This window comes from Acromyrmex echinatior, chromosome 11, assembly GCF_024713525.1.
Source record: "Acromyrmex echinatior isolate Ae372 chromosome 11, ASM2471352v2, whole genome shotgun sequence".
NCBI classification, from domain to species: Eukaryota; Metazoa; Arthropoda; class Insecta; order Hymenoptera; family Formicidae; genus Acromyrmex; species Acromyrmex echinatior.
Genome location: NC_141862.1, coordinates 12,159,687 through 12,178,181, shown reverse-complemented (window position 1 = coordinate 12,178,181; position 18,495 = coordinate 12,159,687). Strand labels below are relative to the sequence as shown.

At 41.2% G+C, this 18,495-nt stretch overlaps 2 protein-coding genes across 4 annotated transcripts in view; one reads left to right on the top strand and one right to left on the bottom strand.

The window, feature by feature from the left end:
- LOC105144269 (uncharacterized) overlaps positions 1-17,047 on the bottom strand; it is a 31,370-nt gene extending 14,323 nt beyond the window's left edge. Inside the window, exons 1-17 of one of the 3 annotated variants that reach the window (XM_087411132.1) lie at positions 16,862-17,046; positions 7,465-7,685; positions 7,041-7,137; positions 6,903-6,953; positions 5,799-5,905; positions 5,586-5,702; positions 5,423-5,493; positions 5,095-5,296; positions 4,838-5,013; positions 4,693-4,766; positions 4,487-4,616; positions 4,194-4,415; positions 3,612-3,842; positions 3,383-3,439; positions 1,378-1,697; positions 458-704; positions 22-381 (exon numbers count right to left, since the gene is read on the bottom strand). In XM_087411132.1, coding sequence (XP_087267258.1) covers positions 22-381; positions 458-704; positions 1,378-1,697; positions 3,383-3,439; positions 3,612-3,842; positions 4,194-4,415; positions 4,487-4,616; positions 4,693-4,766; positions 4,838-5,013; positions 5,095-5,296; positions 5,423-5,493; positions 5,586-5,702; positions 5,799-5,905; positions 6,903-6,953; positions 7,041-7,137; positions 7,465-7,536 — 2,534 coding nt within the window. In that variant the 5' untranslated portion in view covers positions 7,537-7,685; positions 16,862-17,046. Of the gene's footprint in view, positions 1-21; positions 382-457; positions 705-1,377; positions 1,698-3,382; positions 3,440-3,611; positions 3,843-4,193; positions 4,416-4,486; positions 4,617-4,692; positions 4,767-4,837; positions 5,014-5,094; positions 5,297-5,422; positions 5,494-5,585; positions 5,703-5,798; positions 5,909-6,902; positions 7,138-7,464; positions 7,686-16,861 lie in introns of all 3 variants that reach the window. The other 2 variants (XM_087411130.1, XM_087411131.1) reach the window with 2 other exon arrangements.
- MICAL-like (protein) overlaps positions 1-18,495 on the top strand; it is an 80,213-nt gene that overhangs the window by 8,594 nt on the left and 53,124 nt on the right. The window lies entirely within an intron of this gene.

The following is an 18,495-nucleotide window of genomic DNA, read 5'->3' as shown; positions in this document are numbered from 1 at the left end:
TAGGTCGGGTCAGGTACTTACTCGTCCTCCCACGGGCATACTTCGTTAACATTATTGTCACGCTTCTCCCGAGGCTCTGCCTGCGCCGTCGCCGGTCGGTCCTCCTGTTGGGCGTCCGGTTCCCAGACAGGCACGACCTGCGCCTCCTCGGGCAGCAGCACCTCGGTCGTCGCCGGTTCCTCGGCCACCGGTGACACGTCCGCTCCGGTGTCGGCCCGCGAGTCCTCGCCTTTTGTTTTCTCCTCACCCACGATCTCTCCCGCATCCTTCGCCGTACAGCTTTCGCTCGCGTCCTCGTCGGCGTTCTCCATCGTGGAATTGTCACTCGGTAGATCGCCTACGATCGCGCTGATGCTGATCAAGGGCGCCTTCGCGCTCGTCCTGGGAACAGGAACGGGATTTCGTTTCTCGATCGCCAGCCGAAATATCGTTCGGGTATATCTCGTGAGTAACTTACTTAGGACTCGGCTGGCTCTCCTTGACGACGACGGCTTCCGCGACAGTTTCCTCCTCGGGCACGATCTTCTCCAGGGATAATCTCTCTTCCACCTTTTCGACCACCGCGTGGGAGTACTCGAATGACTGTTGGGGCGACGGATAATTACAGGATGACACGGATATACGACCTATCTCGGCCAGCCTGATACGACCGCTCGCTGAGCAGGTAGAATAATTTCGCGTTATCGGGCCTGAAGTCGATGTACCTGAGTGTTTTGAAAACAGAAAAGGAGACGATATTTAGAGATAAACTTGACTTTTCATGCGATGTCTTCTTTCTTATTGAGTGTGTTCAGCAAACACAACGGTTGAATGAGCACTCGCTGCTGTTGGTATATATGTATATTTTTCTAGATTTATCTTATGGATTTAAAGGTCTGTGGTTGGTTGGTTGGTTGATTTGCTTCAAAGACTTCGACATTCGAAGCTTCGAAATTTTGATATTTCAATCTTCGAAGTTTCAAAGAAAAATTATACAATTTTTATTAATCATTAATTCGTTTTACTATTAATTTTATTTATTTAATTAATTAATAATTTTATACGATTATCAATTTAATATAATTAATATAGTAATGAATATATAATAATTTCATAAAATAATTACATATCAATTTTTCATATACAAATACGTTAGAATATATTACGAATATATTTTTATTCTTTTTAATTGCACAAATATATTTTTCGAAATGTCGAAGGCACCTTAAACTTCAACAGTTATTAACTTGGAAGATTTGAATTCTTTTAAAGTTTCCAATCTTGGAAGTTGTTAAAAGCAACATTCCTTAAATCAACTCCAAACACTGGCAACAATTACCGAGCCGTTATGTTCACTGAACGCTTCCAATGAGTTGCTCCAATGAGTTGTATACCGACCTATACTACCGCTATGTTGCAAACTACACGACTTCCGCAACCGTTCGGAGACGTCCGCGATAGCAAGGCTGACGTCCGACGACGAGCTGCACGAGTCCAACTGTGCCGAATTCTTCCGGGAGGCACGCGCCTCGACGGAGTGTGCGGTCGTCCCGTGACCGCCACTGTCCCACACGTGTCGGGCCTGATCAGCTGACACTGTCTTTCCAGAGGACACGGCGTCTCCCGTTGCCCCGTGTTCCGTGCTCGGGCCCGGCACGGCCTCCCACGGGCACACGTCGTCCATAGGGCGAACTGCCACTTCCGTCGCGCCAGCATCCCTGACAACAGGAACTTTATTATATTTAGTTTTCACCGTTTGCTTTCGGCAGAAGGTACCACGCGCTTCGTGTGCGTGTTTCGTGTGTTCTGCGTATATAGTATGTGTCTTTTATCAACGTCAGTCGATTACATGCATGCGACTCCATTCAACGACTAGGGAAAATATAAGTCTTTATATATATATATATATACATATAAATGTTATTAAGGATCTCCCGGAATTATTCTCGCTTGAAAAGTAGCGATGCAAAGACGAATAATCCCGGGGCATCCCGCAGGAGACTTTAGGCGATTTTTTTTTTGTTATGGAATCGTTTCATTTCTCAGAATCCTGCATATTATCGCGCATTCGAGTAATCGCAGGGTTTTAACATTTGGATAAAACATTTACACGAAAAGAATGGTTTTGCTGAAGTATCTAAAAATTTAATTAAATGCAAATCTGAAAATAATTTCGTTTGGATGGTCAAAATAACGTGGGACGCTTACATTGCAAATTACTAGCATGTTAAAACTGTTTGCAACATTGTAAATTAATATTTAAGCGTTCTACATAATTATTTTGATGGAAACACAACAAAATTATTTTCAGATTAGTATCTAGCTAAATTTTTAGATTTTTAGACTTCAGCTAAAACGTTTTTTTTTCTATGTATCGAGCATCAGAAAACGTAAATCATAAAAAAAATTTTATAACGTGAAAAGAGTTGGTACATACTTTCCTTGCTGTGCAAATAATGTGCTCGACAAGTATCGTACGTATAGGTAATGTGTTACATAAAATATTACAGAGATATATGAGTACAGAGGTATAGTAAGCTTGATACGGACGACACAATATCGACATCAAGACAATTATACAGAGTGTCTCAAAATACGATAACAGGTCAATAAGAACTGTTTTTCCTTCGTTTTTTTTTATTTTATATCAAAAGAGAATATAATATGATTCAGAAGTATGTTTTTGAGATACTCCATGTAGGATAGTATTTGATAGTATTCAGAAACACTGAAATTTATCAAGGAACACAATATTGTCATACAATACTATTATCAATGGTACACGCTTTACACACATTTTGGTGAGCTTTTCATAAAATGATTTCTTTGAGAGTGCGAGAGTTTTCAAACACACCGAGATAAGAGGGTCTGCCAAAGTCTGATACGAAGGTACAGTGGAGCGCACGGTGCAACGGAGCGCGTTAATAATTCGTACTGTCCTCCCTTCGTGTATCTCGGACCGGGCTCGTTATTGCTCGATCGTTATTTTAAAATACGCGAGAGCTGGCACGCGGCACGGGAACATGAAAGGAACGCGAGTAACAAGTCTCTTCTGTGTAGAGACCCTCTAATAAGAGTCTGGACATGAGAAAGCCACTTTTGATTGATCCACCATACTTTAATAATTCCTGAGAGAGAGAGATAAAGAGAGAGAGAAGGGGAGGGGAGAAAGGGGGGAAGGGAGAAATACATAAGAAAAAGATAAAACAGAATGAGAAAGAGAAAGAAATAGTAAATGTAGGTCTCTCTCTCATTTTAAAATTACTATTTTACATATAAAACTACGGCTCGTATCCAGACTGTTATTAGATAGAGGGTCTCTTATAGTTCTGTGCGTTCCGCGCGCGCCGTCCGCTCCTACACTTAATTGAGAAAACCGTGGTATGTATCGGGGGTGACTTACTGAATACTACGTGGACTAGGCCTCGAAGGTATCTTTACGAGTCGTGGTAGATCTCCCCTGAAAATACGACGCGCACGAATAAGCCTATCATTGGCCACGTCCACCCGATATCGCGCGTATGGATAACATGCTAAAAGCGCAAGAATAGCCGTATCTCGCCGGACAACATAGGACAGATATATGGTACTCTCTCGGGAACCACTCTCTGGACCCCCCAACCCCCGCATACCTGTATGGGATATCGGTGAGATTCGATTGGCTGTGGGAGTGCGGAACACGCGGCGCGGAACTGACGTCACGGACGCCGCACACCGCGAGCTCGTGGGCGCTTCCAGACAGACTCCGGTCGCTTCCTCTTCGTCTGCCGCCACTACCTATGTTAGCGTGCTGCAAAGTGCTAGACGTTGGTGTCGAAGTGGAGGAGACTTTCTTCTTTGCTTGGCCGCCGAAGCCGAAAAATCTGGAAAAACAAACAAGGCGCTTCGATGCGTGCATCTTGCGACTAAGGCCCACGACTACAATTATTTACAACTACGCTTACGCAATTGTAGACTGGATTTAATACGACACGTACACGGAAAGATTTTGCTGAATAATCTAAAAGTTTAGCTGGATCTGAAAATAATTACGTAGGAACAAGCATGATGAGCAATGCTGTAAAAACATTTTGACGTTCCAGCGACCAATTTGAGGATCCTACAAAATTATTTTGATGGCCCGACTTTTAAATTTACTTTTAGATTTGTATTCAGCTAAATTCTTAGACATTTCAGCAAGACCATCTTTTCGTATAATTCGATGATAGGCTCACCTCTTCTTCTGCAGAGGTTGCACGCCGGCAGCTAAGAGATTACGATATTGATCGGAACGAATAAATCTAGGGTAGCAGTCCTTCTTTAGCAGTAGCGTATATACATGCTCCGCGGCGGAATCAAACGTAAATCTGCTCGGATTTTTCATTTCCTGATGAATCCTCTCCATCGTTTTCCCGTCTATATTGATTTCGCACGGAGCTCCAGGTGCCAGGAATTCTCTGCGTGAATTTCCGAAACGTTACGAATAGATTATATCTTTACAAATCGAAATAGCGTAACACACGCGTACCTAAAAATTTCGTTGACTTTGTCAGGTATTTGTGCTTGAAAACTATGCCTGAGATCTTTGACCGCCAGCCAAAATCTTATATTCTCGTGGCTGTACTCCTTTCTTAAATAATTCGTGAATTCTTGTAAACCTGTTGCGGTAGAATAGTGCTTGTGAGTTTGCTAGCGGAATGAACTATGTTCTATTAATGCGATCGAAAAGTTTACCTGTAGGATCAGACATAAGTTCTTCCATCGACAGCCCCCATCGTTTAACGCGTTTTTCTGTAGGAACGTCCACTCTAGACATATAAAGTATATTATCGAATTTGTCGCGTTCCATAGATGAAGGTATCCGATTTTCATTACTTACAAGCTATTATTCAATTGCCAAAACGTATGATCGTCGGTGACCCATGGATTGGAAGGATGCGGTTGTACGAACATTGGATCGTATTCCACGTACGTTTCGAAGTATGATTTCAAATTTTCGATCGCAGTCGAAACTTTTATCCTCGTGCGTATCAAACTGTTCCGTAGAAGGGCCACCTATTAAAATTATATACGGGTATATAAATCGGAGATTTGAAAGAGCGGGAATGCCAATCCCGATGATAGATTGGCACTCACCTCACGTTGCAGATCGGTGAGAGTGCGTTTACGTGACGGAGGTCGTGGAAGTCCAGGACGAAAACGAGTGGATACGGGCACGACTTCCAGGCTACTGAGACAACCAGGTGGTGGCCGATATACTCTCCAAAATGCTCGTTCCTGTGAATCGCTCACTATCTTGTCACCTTTCTTGCGCTCCTTAGATAAGCGTACCTGAGCCCACACAATCAGCAGCATTTCAAGGAGTCACGTGCTCAAATATGCGGAATTGATATTTACATGGGACAATACTTGCGGTATACTATTGAAAATTAAATGCGATAATGTATGCGGATAGTTATTCACCTGTTCTTCCGCTTGTAGTTGTATTATGTCCCACTTATTCTGCAAGTTCTTACGCAGGCTGTTCAAAGCTTCCTAAAGAGATAGTACGGTTTTCTTTTACGAAAGAAAGTCTTTAAATAAATTTTTACGACGCGTTATCGCGTTAACGACGTGATTTTACATACGATCTCATAATCCTCAAGAGCGTGACGTTGTTTGTTCCTCAGAGTTCGTTTAGCCAGATAGATCGCGTACTCCACGTTGTCGGGGGTTCTATGTTGCCACGGCCAATAATAGGGTGTCTACGCGTATCAATTTTTCGTATGAGAAATGATTGAAAAGATTTTGGAGAAATTGGAAATTTTACTCTTTCAATTACTTTCGAATATACGACTCACCTGAAACCTATACAGAGAGCTATCGTCCTTAACAGTAAGTGTCTTGGAGTCATTCACCGGGAAGAAGTAGCCATACTGGCATAGTTGATTAGCAATATGGACCGCCTCTACTGTCAAACACAATAATGCATCTTGATATCTGAAGAAACGTTTATATCGACAGAAGTGTCTCTAAGGATCGCTTAGTGTTGCTTAGGGTCGTGCAGATCACTCAAACGATGCCACATTGCTCTGTGTCGTATTTTGGTTGTCTGTTCTTACAGTTTTTCTAGCGGACGTATACGTCGAGAAATGCCCACAATAAATTTTAGTTTTTGTTATTTTTAGGAAATTGATTGTGTGTTGCTTTTGATGACCTTTCTTCGAAGAGGACACCAGCTCGCTCTCCTTTTCTTTTTTCCTTTCTCCCTCTTTCCCTCTCTCTCTCTCTCTCTCTTTTTCTCGCCAAGATGATTAATAACGAATGATTAATTCGATTTTTTAGTTAATAAAATACTATAATGTATAAATATCGATCCATCGTATTTTCATAAATACTATCCGCGAACTTCTCAGAGTTACGAAAACATTTATTCTCTAAATGCATTTGACACGAATTACGCTCGCTTCGCGACGGAACGGGAGTGTAATTTACGGTCTTCATTTGCACGAGGCGAGGAAAAAAAACTGAACGAAATCCAGAAAATCCGCGAGAATATTTACCGTTGCTCAGCTGCAAATTCGCGAGTTCTCCTCGTCATTAATCTCTCATCTTTTCAATAATCAGGAGCGTACATAATTCATATTCGACTTGAACGAAAAAGGATATTCTGTGTAGTGTGACGTGTTAGTATGTAATCGATATATGCCTCTTTAAAGACACCAAAGCGAAAAGTATATCGATGCAAATGGATACTGCGAAGCAAAACTATATCGATAGTGTCGTTAGCATCCTCAGGCAGAGCGTTGTGGTTGCGCGTGTTGGGAGGAGGACACCGAGCCGAGCCGAGCCGAGCCGAGCGAGTGAGCGAGTGAGCGAGCGAGCGAGCGAGGGACAGAATGGCAGAATGGCACAGCAGCGGAGAGCAGCCGGCAACGATCAGTAGTAGACATACGAGCCCGTACCTGATTCTTCGATGGCAAGCCGCTCCATCAGCCACTCGATGAGGTCGTAACCTGCAACACGCAGGCAGCCTACTGTAGTGTCCTGGCCGTGATGGCCGCTTACGCTTACTCCACAACGCAGGTACCGATGGCACTCACCCATGAACGCTGAAGGGATCGAGGTGAGAAATTGTTTTTGGCTGCGCACGGGTACCCCGCTCTCAGGGTCTTGCATCTCCCGCACCAGCCCCTCCATCTGCGCCAGAGATGAAACGCGCGACGAACGATTATTATTACAGTTCATTAGCGACGTTTATTAGTCATTGGACTCGTTTAGTCAGCAATACTCAGCATACTCAGCAAAAAGAAAAGCAGCTTTGCTACTGTTGTTGTAAAATTCTTTAATGCGATTGAATTTAATTTACCCTTAGTTCTTCACTGGAGCTAAATGTACAAATCAATCATTAAAGAATTATGATTAACAACAGTTGCAAAGCTGCTTCTTCTGTTGAATACGTTTGTTATTACGTTTGCAACGCAGCTATTGGGAAATGATTTATTCGCGCGCGGGAAAAGAATGTACCTTGTCGAAGGCGTAAGGCCTGTGAACGCGTGGCTCCTTCTCTTTTTGTTGTTGATTGCTAGAGGCCTCCATCGCGATCGAGGCGGCCCTCTGCGTCGCTGGCAGGAGCGGTGTCGATATCGATGGCGGAGGGGGCTGGGGAGCTGGGCCGGAGACGGGTCTACCCGAACTCCATGGGGCTCTGGCCCCATCCCATCACTCCAGTCACCCCCGCACGCCCACTGAAACATTCCGTAAGTTGTCCTTTTTACCTTCTTCATCATCTCGTTTCAAATACAGACGTAACAGAGTATATAGACGCACAAGTGAATTACAAACTAAATTGATAAAAAAACATTTTTATTCCAATAGCGCGTACAAAGATATAACGACGTTAAAGTGAGAAATTCTGCTTTAAAAGTCTTGATTTTTAAGCGAAATTTCCACGCTCTCTACTTTGCTCTTTGAAGAAAAGCTGTACATAATTTAAAACGCTTATGTCTCTATCTTTCCATTTAATTATTCATGCTTGTCGTTTACGCGTACACAATTAAACTGCAAAAAATTCTACAAATAAAATCGTATATATATTCCAATTAAATAACAGTTTTCTCACTGCAAATTATTGAGAAATAAGATTCTGCGCGACAGTATAACGTATTATCATCAAATTTGTTTATATTATTCGAATTTCAATTTCTTTGGTACTTGTACCTATGAATTTGAACCTCTAAATTTTAAGAATATCTATTCGATATTCTAAAATAGCTACTTTTTTCGTACATCTCTATGGTTCGTTCAATTTTTAATGCTTTGTCTTTTGATACACTTCCTCTGACGTGCCGCTCTCATTATTTATCAAAGCACATCGGATTAAGAAAAGTGGACAGAAATATCAGGCATTTAACTCGTAGAAACAGAAACATTTGTATATTAAGGGACATTTACGTAAGCTATTTTTATAATTGCTATTGATGACTATATATTTGCCGAATGTCGTTGGCATTAATTGATCCAACATCTCCATCTACAATTGACTTTCTAACATTTGTGGGAAAGTGAACGACTTAGAATTATACTAATATAAAGTTATTTATAAAGTTTGAATTAACAATAAGAGAGGAGATAAAAAATTTTGAAATCATTATAAATAAAAATCTATTTTTAAAGAGAAAATATTCAATTCTGCAATTCGAAATGTTTACCCTTCATCGGCAATATTGGATTTCAAAGCACAATTGATTTTTTTTAAATTCTGGTAGATAAATTTAAATCTGTAAAAAACGTAAAATCCAACTTCTATGATAATAAAATTTGTGATAGTAAAACTTCATTTTTGATGCTTTCACGAATATATAAGATTTTTTTCAGATTTTTATATAGTCCGAAAAAATAGATAAAAATCTGTACTGAAATTTAAAGACTCAGGTTGCAGAAAGAGGATGAAAATTTCAGAGAATGAAAACATTGCCAATGAAAGATCAATTAGATTCGAAAGCTCATAAATCATAATTTCGAATTTTTATTTTTTTATCCTTATGTCGGGAAAACCAGCAGAAATTTAAACGACAGGCCAATTATTGATATAATAATAAATAATAAAGCTTTTGTCGAATATTACGTTTTAATTTCGCGAGCATCGATTTTATTTCTCACGTCTGCGGCAATCAACATGAGATACACAATCTATCTGAGATACGTAAGTAGCACATATATAAAGTCGTTGAATAGATAAAAGCATCTTCGGACAGATCATTTAGCTCGAATAAAAGAAAACCGGGCATTTTACCGGGATTCGTTCTACTTCCGCCTTTCAGCTTCCGCGGTTCCGCATCGTGCAACAAACTGCGACAATAATAAACGGCAAACGGCAAAATGCGCCGGTTCGACGCTATAAACGCTTCCCTTCTGTGTGCGTTGTTTCAGGTTGCGGATGAAGATTTACTTTATTATATCCGCCGTTTTCTCATAGTTTCGAATAAAAATCTCTCCGCAGTGTTTCTCGTAAATCCGGAAAACGTTTCCCGACTCGAGACCATCGGGAAATTCATAAGACAAGATATAATCTAGGCTTTATGCGGTCGACTTTTTTTCAACAGGAACGGAATTTCCAGTCGGGAGATTTGCGCGTCAAGATAAGAAAAAGAAGGTCTTCCAACGAAAACTAGTAAGAGAAAAAAGGGTCAGGCTATCACGTTCAGCGCTAAAAGTACAATACAGGTCGCCCGAAAGTTTTCATGAAGCTTGCGGCAAAACGCGAATGACTCGCGGAAATTCAAAGTTTCACTGTTAAAAATGACGCTATGACGCTATATCGCGTTACTGGTATCGTGTTACTTATGATATCACGTTACCATCCGACTGATCTCCCGAACAAAATGCAAGGTCAACGCAAATCGCCATCAAGGCTGTGACGCGATGAAAAAAGCGAGTACCATCCTGAAAATGGAGATGGCTTTGTGCATGTGTGATCAGGTGTAGTCGGGCAGTTAGATAAAGCCGCCGTCGATATATCGATGTATCTCGGGTTGATGAACCCAAACCTATTCGACTGGCGATAATGGGGGTAGTGTTCTCGTCTAGCTAAAGAGAAAGCATGTAGGAGAAATATAGGGGGAGGAAAGGAAATAGGATACACTCAAGTCATTGAGTCATGCAACACCATACTGATATTTCAATTGTTGAAATAATTTTAAACTCGCGTTTTAACTCCGAGTTTCCATTGTACTTCTTCTTTCAATACGCTGACTGTCGAATTTTTCCGTTTTCGACGAAACAAGTTGTTAAGTTGGTCATTTTACGGCATCTGTTACAAAACTTTCGCCTCGTCTTACTTCCGAGCTTAAAATTGGATTCGTTCTTAAAGTTAGTATCGACAATACTCGAGAGAAAGTCGCGAGCGAGAAATTTGAAAACGCTTTTAGAAAAGTATAATTCGAGATAGAGTAAGGGATAGAAGAATGGAATAAAACGAGAAGACAGAATTCCGATTGGAGTAAGCGCTCGATATAGAAAAGAGGGGAATAGCCAGAATATCAAAATGAATCCCCAAATGACCTGAGGGCAAGCAGATACGTGGGCGAAAGCACATTCCTCCCCTGCACAATCCTCGCCGAGCTTGCACCCTCTCTTCGCCTGCCAATTTACGTGCTAATCTGAAATCGATAAGTCCTCCGGCATGTCCTGAGACTTTGGGAATGTACGCTTCTACGAATTATTCAGTGCGCAGAGTTATTAATGTCTTGCTCAATTACAGGCGAGTTTTCACTCACTACAGGAAATCAATTAAGCACGCGTGGGGAGGTGACAGTGTCCCTCGTCGCGTAATCGTTAACTCTCGGCTACCGGCTGGGATTACAGTACTCCCATTTTCTCATTTTGTCCGTAATTAATCCGTGTAACGCGTCATTAAGATATAAGCGGCTGCTCGTGTCCGAATCTGAAATTTTATCCCGTCGTTACTTTGATTCGGGGTTTATTTTATCTGCATTTATATTAATTTTTGCGTTGCGCTTCCCTTCAAATTCATGGCGTAACTTCGTTATTGAGTCACTGATAACTGATACCAAAATATGAAATCCAATAAGTTTATTAGTTGCTCTATCAGAAAAATGACTCTACCGGACAACGCATGTAAGGGAGTGAGTATCTCATGAAATTGTTTTGATATCAATAGTTTATAAATTAATTGTTTTATTCCACAAAAAACATAATTTTGCAAAATGAGAGTTTTAATGTCAGAATGTGTAAGTATATGGGTGCGTGCGTGTTTTTTTTTTTCAAAGACGTATTTAACGTGTAAGAAGTGTAAAGGCTCGAGTGATGTACAATCAAATGTATAAAAAGAAAAGCCTATAAGAGCCGACACAGGTTTCTATGTGTGTAAAAAATATAATGTTTATTAGTAAACACATTTAACATTTGCTACATACTTTTGGAAATACAATATATTATCGAATGTCGATGTTTCTTGGCAAAATCACTTTAAATAATTAAATAGCGCTCTATGTAGCGCCAATTTGCTTTGCCAAATGTATCCAATTACTTAAATCGAGCTAACGTACATCGAGCATTTTTTAAAATATTTTTTTCACAAACATCACCATCATAAATGTTGGCGAATACCAATGCTGGCAATGTACGATGTAAATTGACCATATAACGTCCATATACGATATCACATTGGCCAATGTTGTCATACGTATATCATGCGTAGAGTTGGCTTTAAATAAACAAGAGAACAATGTGTGACAGATTCTGGTAGTAAATGAAAAGGGGGAATATCCACTTCCATTCTATATTTTTAATCGTGATATATATCCGTTGCATATCCATTGTTCCGTATTTCCACAATCGCCACATCTGCGAGATGATAAATATAATAATGTCGCTCTCAGGTTTTATACGGATTATCGTACCCTTCGCGACACGTCGTGGAAAGTGTGTGAGGGAAAATCAGGAAACATAGCGCTTCGGATCAATTCTAAGAAAAGCTCGAATAAGTAATATCAGTAAGAGAAGGCACCGTCTTGGAAGAAGGCCGTCATAAAATTCCGAGGGAAGCGACACTAAGCTCGCCTTTCTATGGGATTAACTCTCGCGAAATTCTCTCTCGACGGGACTCATTTCCCCGAGAAGCTTTGTGCGGCCGATAACGAATTTCCTTGTTTCCTATTCAGACGCGGGACATTCAGAAAACACGAAGAAAGCGTGCGCGGCATTAACCCTTTTCAATTGTGAGAAAAGGAATAAAATTGTCGGCTCTTCCGGATTTCTCGAATTCTGGACTACTTAAATTTTCCTTGAATTCTTAGATGCTTCGATTGCTATTTCATAGTTTAGTATAGTACAACTTCGAGAGAAGTCGCGTTGGCGAATTGTCGAATTGTTTTTTTCAAAACCATTTAGTTTATTGTGTATATATAATTCTGAAGCACGCATTGTATGTTGCAAGCGACAGAGCGGCATGACGAACAAAACGAATAAAAAAATACAGTTTGTGTCCTTTGTTTCCTGCAGACGCGATATAATCGGTCACTTTTCCCAAGTAACGAACCTGGGGGTGAGTGTTACTCTCCTGAAATAACCCCTAAATTGATTGAACGAACGGTTCCGTGGAGACGACGCAATTTTAGTCCACGTCTCCTGGGTCGCCATGCGATGCCATGTCGGTAAATAAAATGGCAAAATCAGGACTTACAATCAGTCAAAAGCGTCCAATCTCGCGCCTTGCGGAACAATGGATGCGATAGATGGAAATTTTAATTGAATTTTCATACCGCGCAACTCTATGCCGGTAAAAGCAGCAATCGAGTTGCTTGAGTCGATCATAGAATTGTGAAACTGCAGTTTCACGATCGCGCAATATGTATTTTAAATCGTATCGTCGTATTCTGTTTCGGTTACGTGACTTTTCAAGAACTGATTAAGTGGGCGGTCCGTTATTAAGGGATGGCTGTCAACTTTGTTTCTAATTGCGTTTCTAATTTCGATGTTTAAAGATACTTAGGTTTATCTAGTTAATTTGTGGTTATATAAATTTAACCTGATGTTTTACTCAATGGACTTCATTCATGACATCGTCATACCTCATTGAATAAAATATCAGATTAAGACTGACTACAAGTTAATCAACTTATGAAAAATCATCTTGTAATTGATCTTACAATTAAATTTGCAACAGAATTATACATTTTCAAATGAGTAAAGAAAGGTCCAATACGATCGAGGCTAAATTAGTGCTTAATAATATTAATCGTTGAGAGATTTGTTAATAATATATAATAATAATAATAATAAATATTACTACATGCTTCAATGATTGAATAATAATAATAAATATTACTACATGCTTCAGTGGTTGAATAATAATAGTAAATATCACTACATGCTTCATTGATTAAATGGGAAAAGACACTTCTTCCGGATAGTCGAGAGATTCTAATCCTAGTTGAGGTAATATTTCTCGCAATAAGTTCTTTACAAGTTTTTAAGACGTTAGTAGCATTATTATCAAATCGATGTTGAATTTAATTGTGATATTATTTAGCTTCAGTTTATGATTGCGTTTTAAATCTGACAGTAAGCAGCGCGTAGTTTATAACTGAAAGATAAAATTTACATTTAAAAATATTATCTTTAATCTATTAGCGTCCTTTCTTTACTTATACTGTTAAATCTATAGTATCAAATTTAACTTAAGGTGAGTCGTCACTGCTCCTATTTTCAATTATATTACGTTATTTTATACTAAAACGATAATTAAATTTGACACTATACAGTGTCACTATATAGTGTCAAATTTAATTATCGTTTTAGTATAAAATATCGATATATTTTTAGTAAGAGCAGTGATTCAACATTAGGTTAAATTTGACACTATAAATTTAAGTATTCGATTTATTCATATAACGCGGTCTGAAATATCTTATTATTGTACATTTTCATTCTTAATCCTCCGGAGCTGATGTCAAAATCTGTAACATAGTTACTGACTTTATATCTGTAAGATGTAACTTGTGTTAATTAAAAAGCACCCTAATCACTTTCAAGAAACCAAAACGACATAATTATATAAGAAAGAATAGACGATTGTAAATATATTTTTATAAGAATAATCCAAATTTGCAGATGTAACATAAAGAAAATTTAATTGTTTGACACTTTTGATAAAGAGACTTATAAGTGAGTGGGTCCAATAACCATTAATTCCAAATTAATAGAGAATAGAGAATGTCATTTTTTCGATTCTGCGAATAAAGTCATGATACAGCAGATCTGTGGATCTTTGCGTGAAATACCCTTGGGAGTTGCTCGTGATATCCAGTAAGCAAGGAGATACAACCTTGACTAACCGTGAAGACCTAATCATTTTAATCCTCTGTGTTACAGCTTTCTCGTCTAATTCTCATTTCACAGAAATGCATAAAAATTATTCACACCGCATATATGAGTTCAAATTGTAAACAGTCGTGACGTTACATTTACAACTCCTGAGTTATAACTTCTCTTCAATTATTTCGAATTTAATTCTGAGATAAATTACGAGATGAATAAGTCTTTAAGCTCATGGCATACATAAAGCAGTAAAACATAAACAGTAGCGAATTAGTCAATCACAGTAGAGAACCTAAGACAATGACGTAAACAGTATACGAAAAAAAAAAAGTTTGTTAGAATATTTGGAAAATTTAGCTACATACGGATCTAAAAATAATTTTGTCGGATCAAAATAACAAGCATGATGAACAATGTTGAAAAATTTTGACAGTCTAGCAACTTCAGTTTGGACATCAAATGTATGTATTTTGATGATTCAACAAAATTATTTTCAGATCCATATTTAGCTAAATTTTTAGATGCTTCACGAAAATTGTTCTTTTCGTGCAAAATCCAAAGCGTTGACTTACTTACTGCTTACGTCTTAGTTATTTTGTGTGTTATAACCTTTAAACGCAGAAACACAAGCAAAAATGAGATTCGATTAGTAGTCCCTTAATAACGAATTGTGTGCTTAATCAAATATGAATCATCAGCTCTTGAAAAGTCACGCAGCAAACAGGTGAATTCCCAAAACAGACTCATCGATATTATATGATAACGTAAATCCGAATTATCATCGCTCCATCCATGTTATCGTGTCGATACTAACAAGTTAAGGCGTGCTTGCACAGTGAAAAAAAAATTGATCAACATTTTCGGGATATTTACTGGTTTAATTGTCATTTATTACATTACGATGTCAATCGGCCAAATTTGCCTTGACACAGTCTGTCAGATTATTAGATTTCTAGAAATACGAAACGATACGAACGAGCTATATATTCAGCATGCAAATAAGGCATAATGGACAATGAAAAGCTGATGAAACGTGATAAATCGCTCACACACAATTTCCATATTGTCGAAATTTTCCACGTACTTGGGAACATTTTAACGTGTCTCTAAAAAAAAGTTGGAATGTTTACGATTTGCTAATTGTAGTAGATAATTATCGTTGATATTTTTTGAGATAGATACATGTATATTTTTAGCTAGAAATAATTATGGTGAAAGGTTACTGATGTAGACACGTACCTTAATATATTAATACTGCGTTAACAGTGCGGTAGGACATCCGAAAAGTGCAATGCGTCGCATGAGCACTATCACCTTACACTATCACTGCGTTGGCACTGCCATAAATGCATCATCGTACTACCATGTATCAGCAATTCCGAAACGTTCATCAATATGCATATGTGAGATCGAAATGTGAGATCCACGTTACTACTGATACTTCTAGCACTACTATAGATAAACCGTACCGTTGGTCATAGTTCAATATGACAGGAACTATAGAGAATTGATATTATACATTTCCCCTATATATACCGACATTTCGAAATGCTATATTTTGTAGCGTTGCCGCTGCTATAGTCGCACCCTTATACCAACGTTTCTTCAATCCCCGCCCCAGCATTTTTTCGACGTGATTCCGAGAACCGACGTCAGCCTCATCGCACCAATTTAACGTTCTGTCTAAATCACGAAGAACCTACTACGAGAGATGGTCTGGGCGCAAACCTGACCCCCGGGGGGTTTCGCGCGCTGATAATTGGAAGCGCACGAATCATCCCCCCGGGAACGTGCACATGTCACGATCGTAATGCATCTCGCGCCTTTTCGACGACGATGCCGGGTGCTAGGAGATATGACGTGGCCCGATCGAATGGTCCACTTTTCGCATCGCTAAGCCTCCACTCCCGTGGTCGATATTTATTGCGCCTCGGCCGAGGCCGAGGCTCGCAACTGCACCGAAGAAACCGACTCGATCGTTTCGCGTCCCTCGGGCCAACTGTTAATCGGCCCGTTTCCTCGAGGAGGAAACGCGCGTTCTCTCTCTCTCTCTCTCTCTCTCTCTCTCTCTCTCTCTCTCTCTCTCTTTCCCGCCGTTCCCTCCGCCGGCTAAAAATCGCCTCCTCCTCTCCCTACTCTCCCCGGCTCTCGATCGACCCACGCCGATTTAACGGCCGCCACGAAGGAGAGACGATCGCAGCACGACGTTCCTGGTGGTATCGCGCCACTGACGGTCGTCCGTTTTCGAGGACGTGGACTCGCTTGCCATTGCCATTGTTATCGTCCTCGTCCTCGTCTTCGTCTTGGTTGTCGTCGTCGTCATCGTGCGGTCACCGTCGTCGTCGAGCAGACAATTCACTACGGCGTTTCCGCGAAGAGGCCACTCTCGCGGATGATCGCATTACGAGAGGAAGGGAGAGCGACTGCCAGGGAGAAAAGAGAGTGCACGACGGGGTACGACACGGCGAGTATTTCCCTCCCCTATCCTACCGTCGCGTCATCCCGCTGGTTCGACGCTGCCTTCGAACCATCACCTCGAACCAGCACCGAGCAATGAAATGTCACAAACTCTACTACTCACTCGACGAGTCAGGGCAGTGGAGCTTCATGAATGCGTCTCGCAGTACGTATCAGGCCATCGGAGCACGGCCGAACTCGCGGCCCTTCTTCCGCAGCTTCGAGTCTAAAGCCACCGTCCGCACCGATACGCCGTTAAGGCAGCACCGCGCGCGCACACACCAGCAACACCGCCGCCGCTGCCGCCGCCACCTCCACCTCCACCTCCACCTCCGCCACCGTTGTCGTCGTCGTCGTCGTCGTCGTCGTCGTCGTCGTCACCACCACCATCACCATCACCACCACCACCACCACGATCACCACCTCCACCGCCGCCGCCGTTGCTGCTACGTCGAGCATATTTCTGCGAGGGTAGGAGATGCAGGAAGGAGAGATAGAAACCTGTACGAGCTAAAAGAGGATAGAACGTCAGGATGGTAGGGAGAATGCGAGCACAAAGCGTTTGCGCGAGAGAGTAGAGCGGCAACGAGTGGGTCAGAGGGGCCAGCACGCGGAAAACATGCGCGCGAAAGAGAGGAGCGCGAGAGGACAGCCAAAGGGTCGAGTGAGAAGGATCCCCTCCGTATGGAGGGGAACGGTCGGGGAACCCGTTGTTGATGGTGCACCAGACCCCTCCGTCGATGATGTACGTATATATACGTGGGAGTACGTATATATACGTTTGTATCTATGTATACGCATGTGTGAAAGGATGTGTGTACGCGTATCTGGCTGTGGTTGTCTTCTACTCGCGCGCTCCCTCTCGCCTGAGGTGCGTTGGGAAAGTCACGGTTGAGGGAGTTCTCTGTGTACAAACGCACATTTGTATATTACGTATATATATATATATATATATATATATATATATATATATATATATATATATATATATATATACATATATAAGCGAACCCAGAAAGGGCGAGAAAGGGATGAGGAAGAGGAACCAAAAATTCGTGCTTTTCTCCCTTTTTTTCCTCTCTCTGTCTGCGGAATTTCTGTCGTTTCTCATCGCTAGTAAAACCGCGGACCATCCGTTCTCGTAACCGCTCGCCTCGTCGTTTCCCACATTCTCGACCGCACCCTCTCCGCTGGTCGCTTTCCCCGGTCATCCTATCCACCTTGTCGGAGAGGGTTGCGCGCGACCGATCGTCAGCGGAGATAGCCGAAGGTGAACGAGCACGCGAGAGTGGTGGCTGGATAGCGGGTGAGGACCCGAGGTCGTCGCGGACGCGCTCGTTCACGGGGGTGAGTTTTGAGTTCCATGTACTGTTCGATGCTGGAGCCAAGTTTCAGACCGGCCCTCGTAAACTCCAGCTATTGTTCTTCCAGTCATTGGGCAGGCCCCCGGTTAGGGATGGGCACTGCGAATAACTAATATTGAGGTCGATAGGACGCTTCACGACGAGTTGCGAACTTTACTCGGAGCGCATAATGGAAATCGAACCAAGAACATCGATGGTTTCGATCGGAGATGGTGATATAAGTCTACGGTTTGCGCATCTAGCGTAACATATTTAGTTTAATTAAAGTATCTATTTTCCAATGGGTCTATATCGTTGAATGTGTCTTAGGACACCGTGCCTTACCTTACAACTCAGCAACGGTTGAAAGTCTTCAACGCGTACACCTCTTTCTTTGCCATTCTCGCTTCCGTCT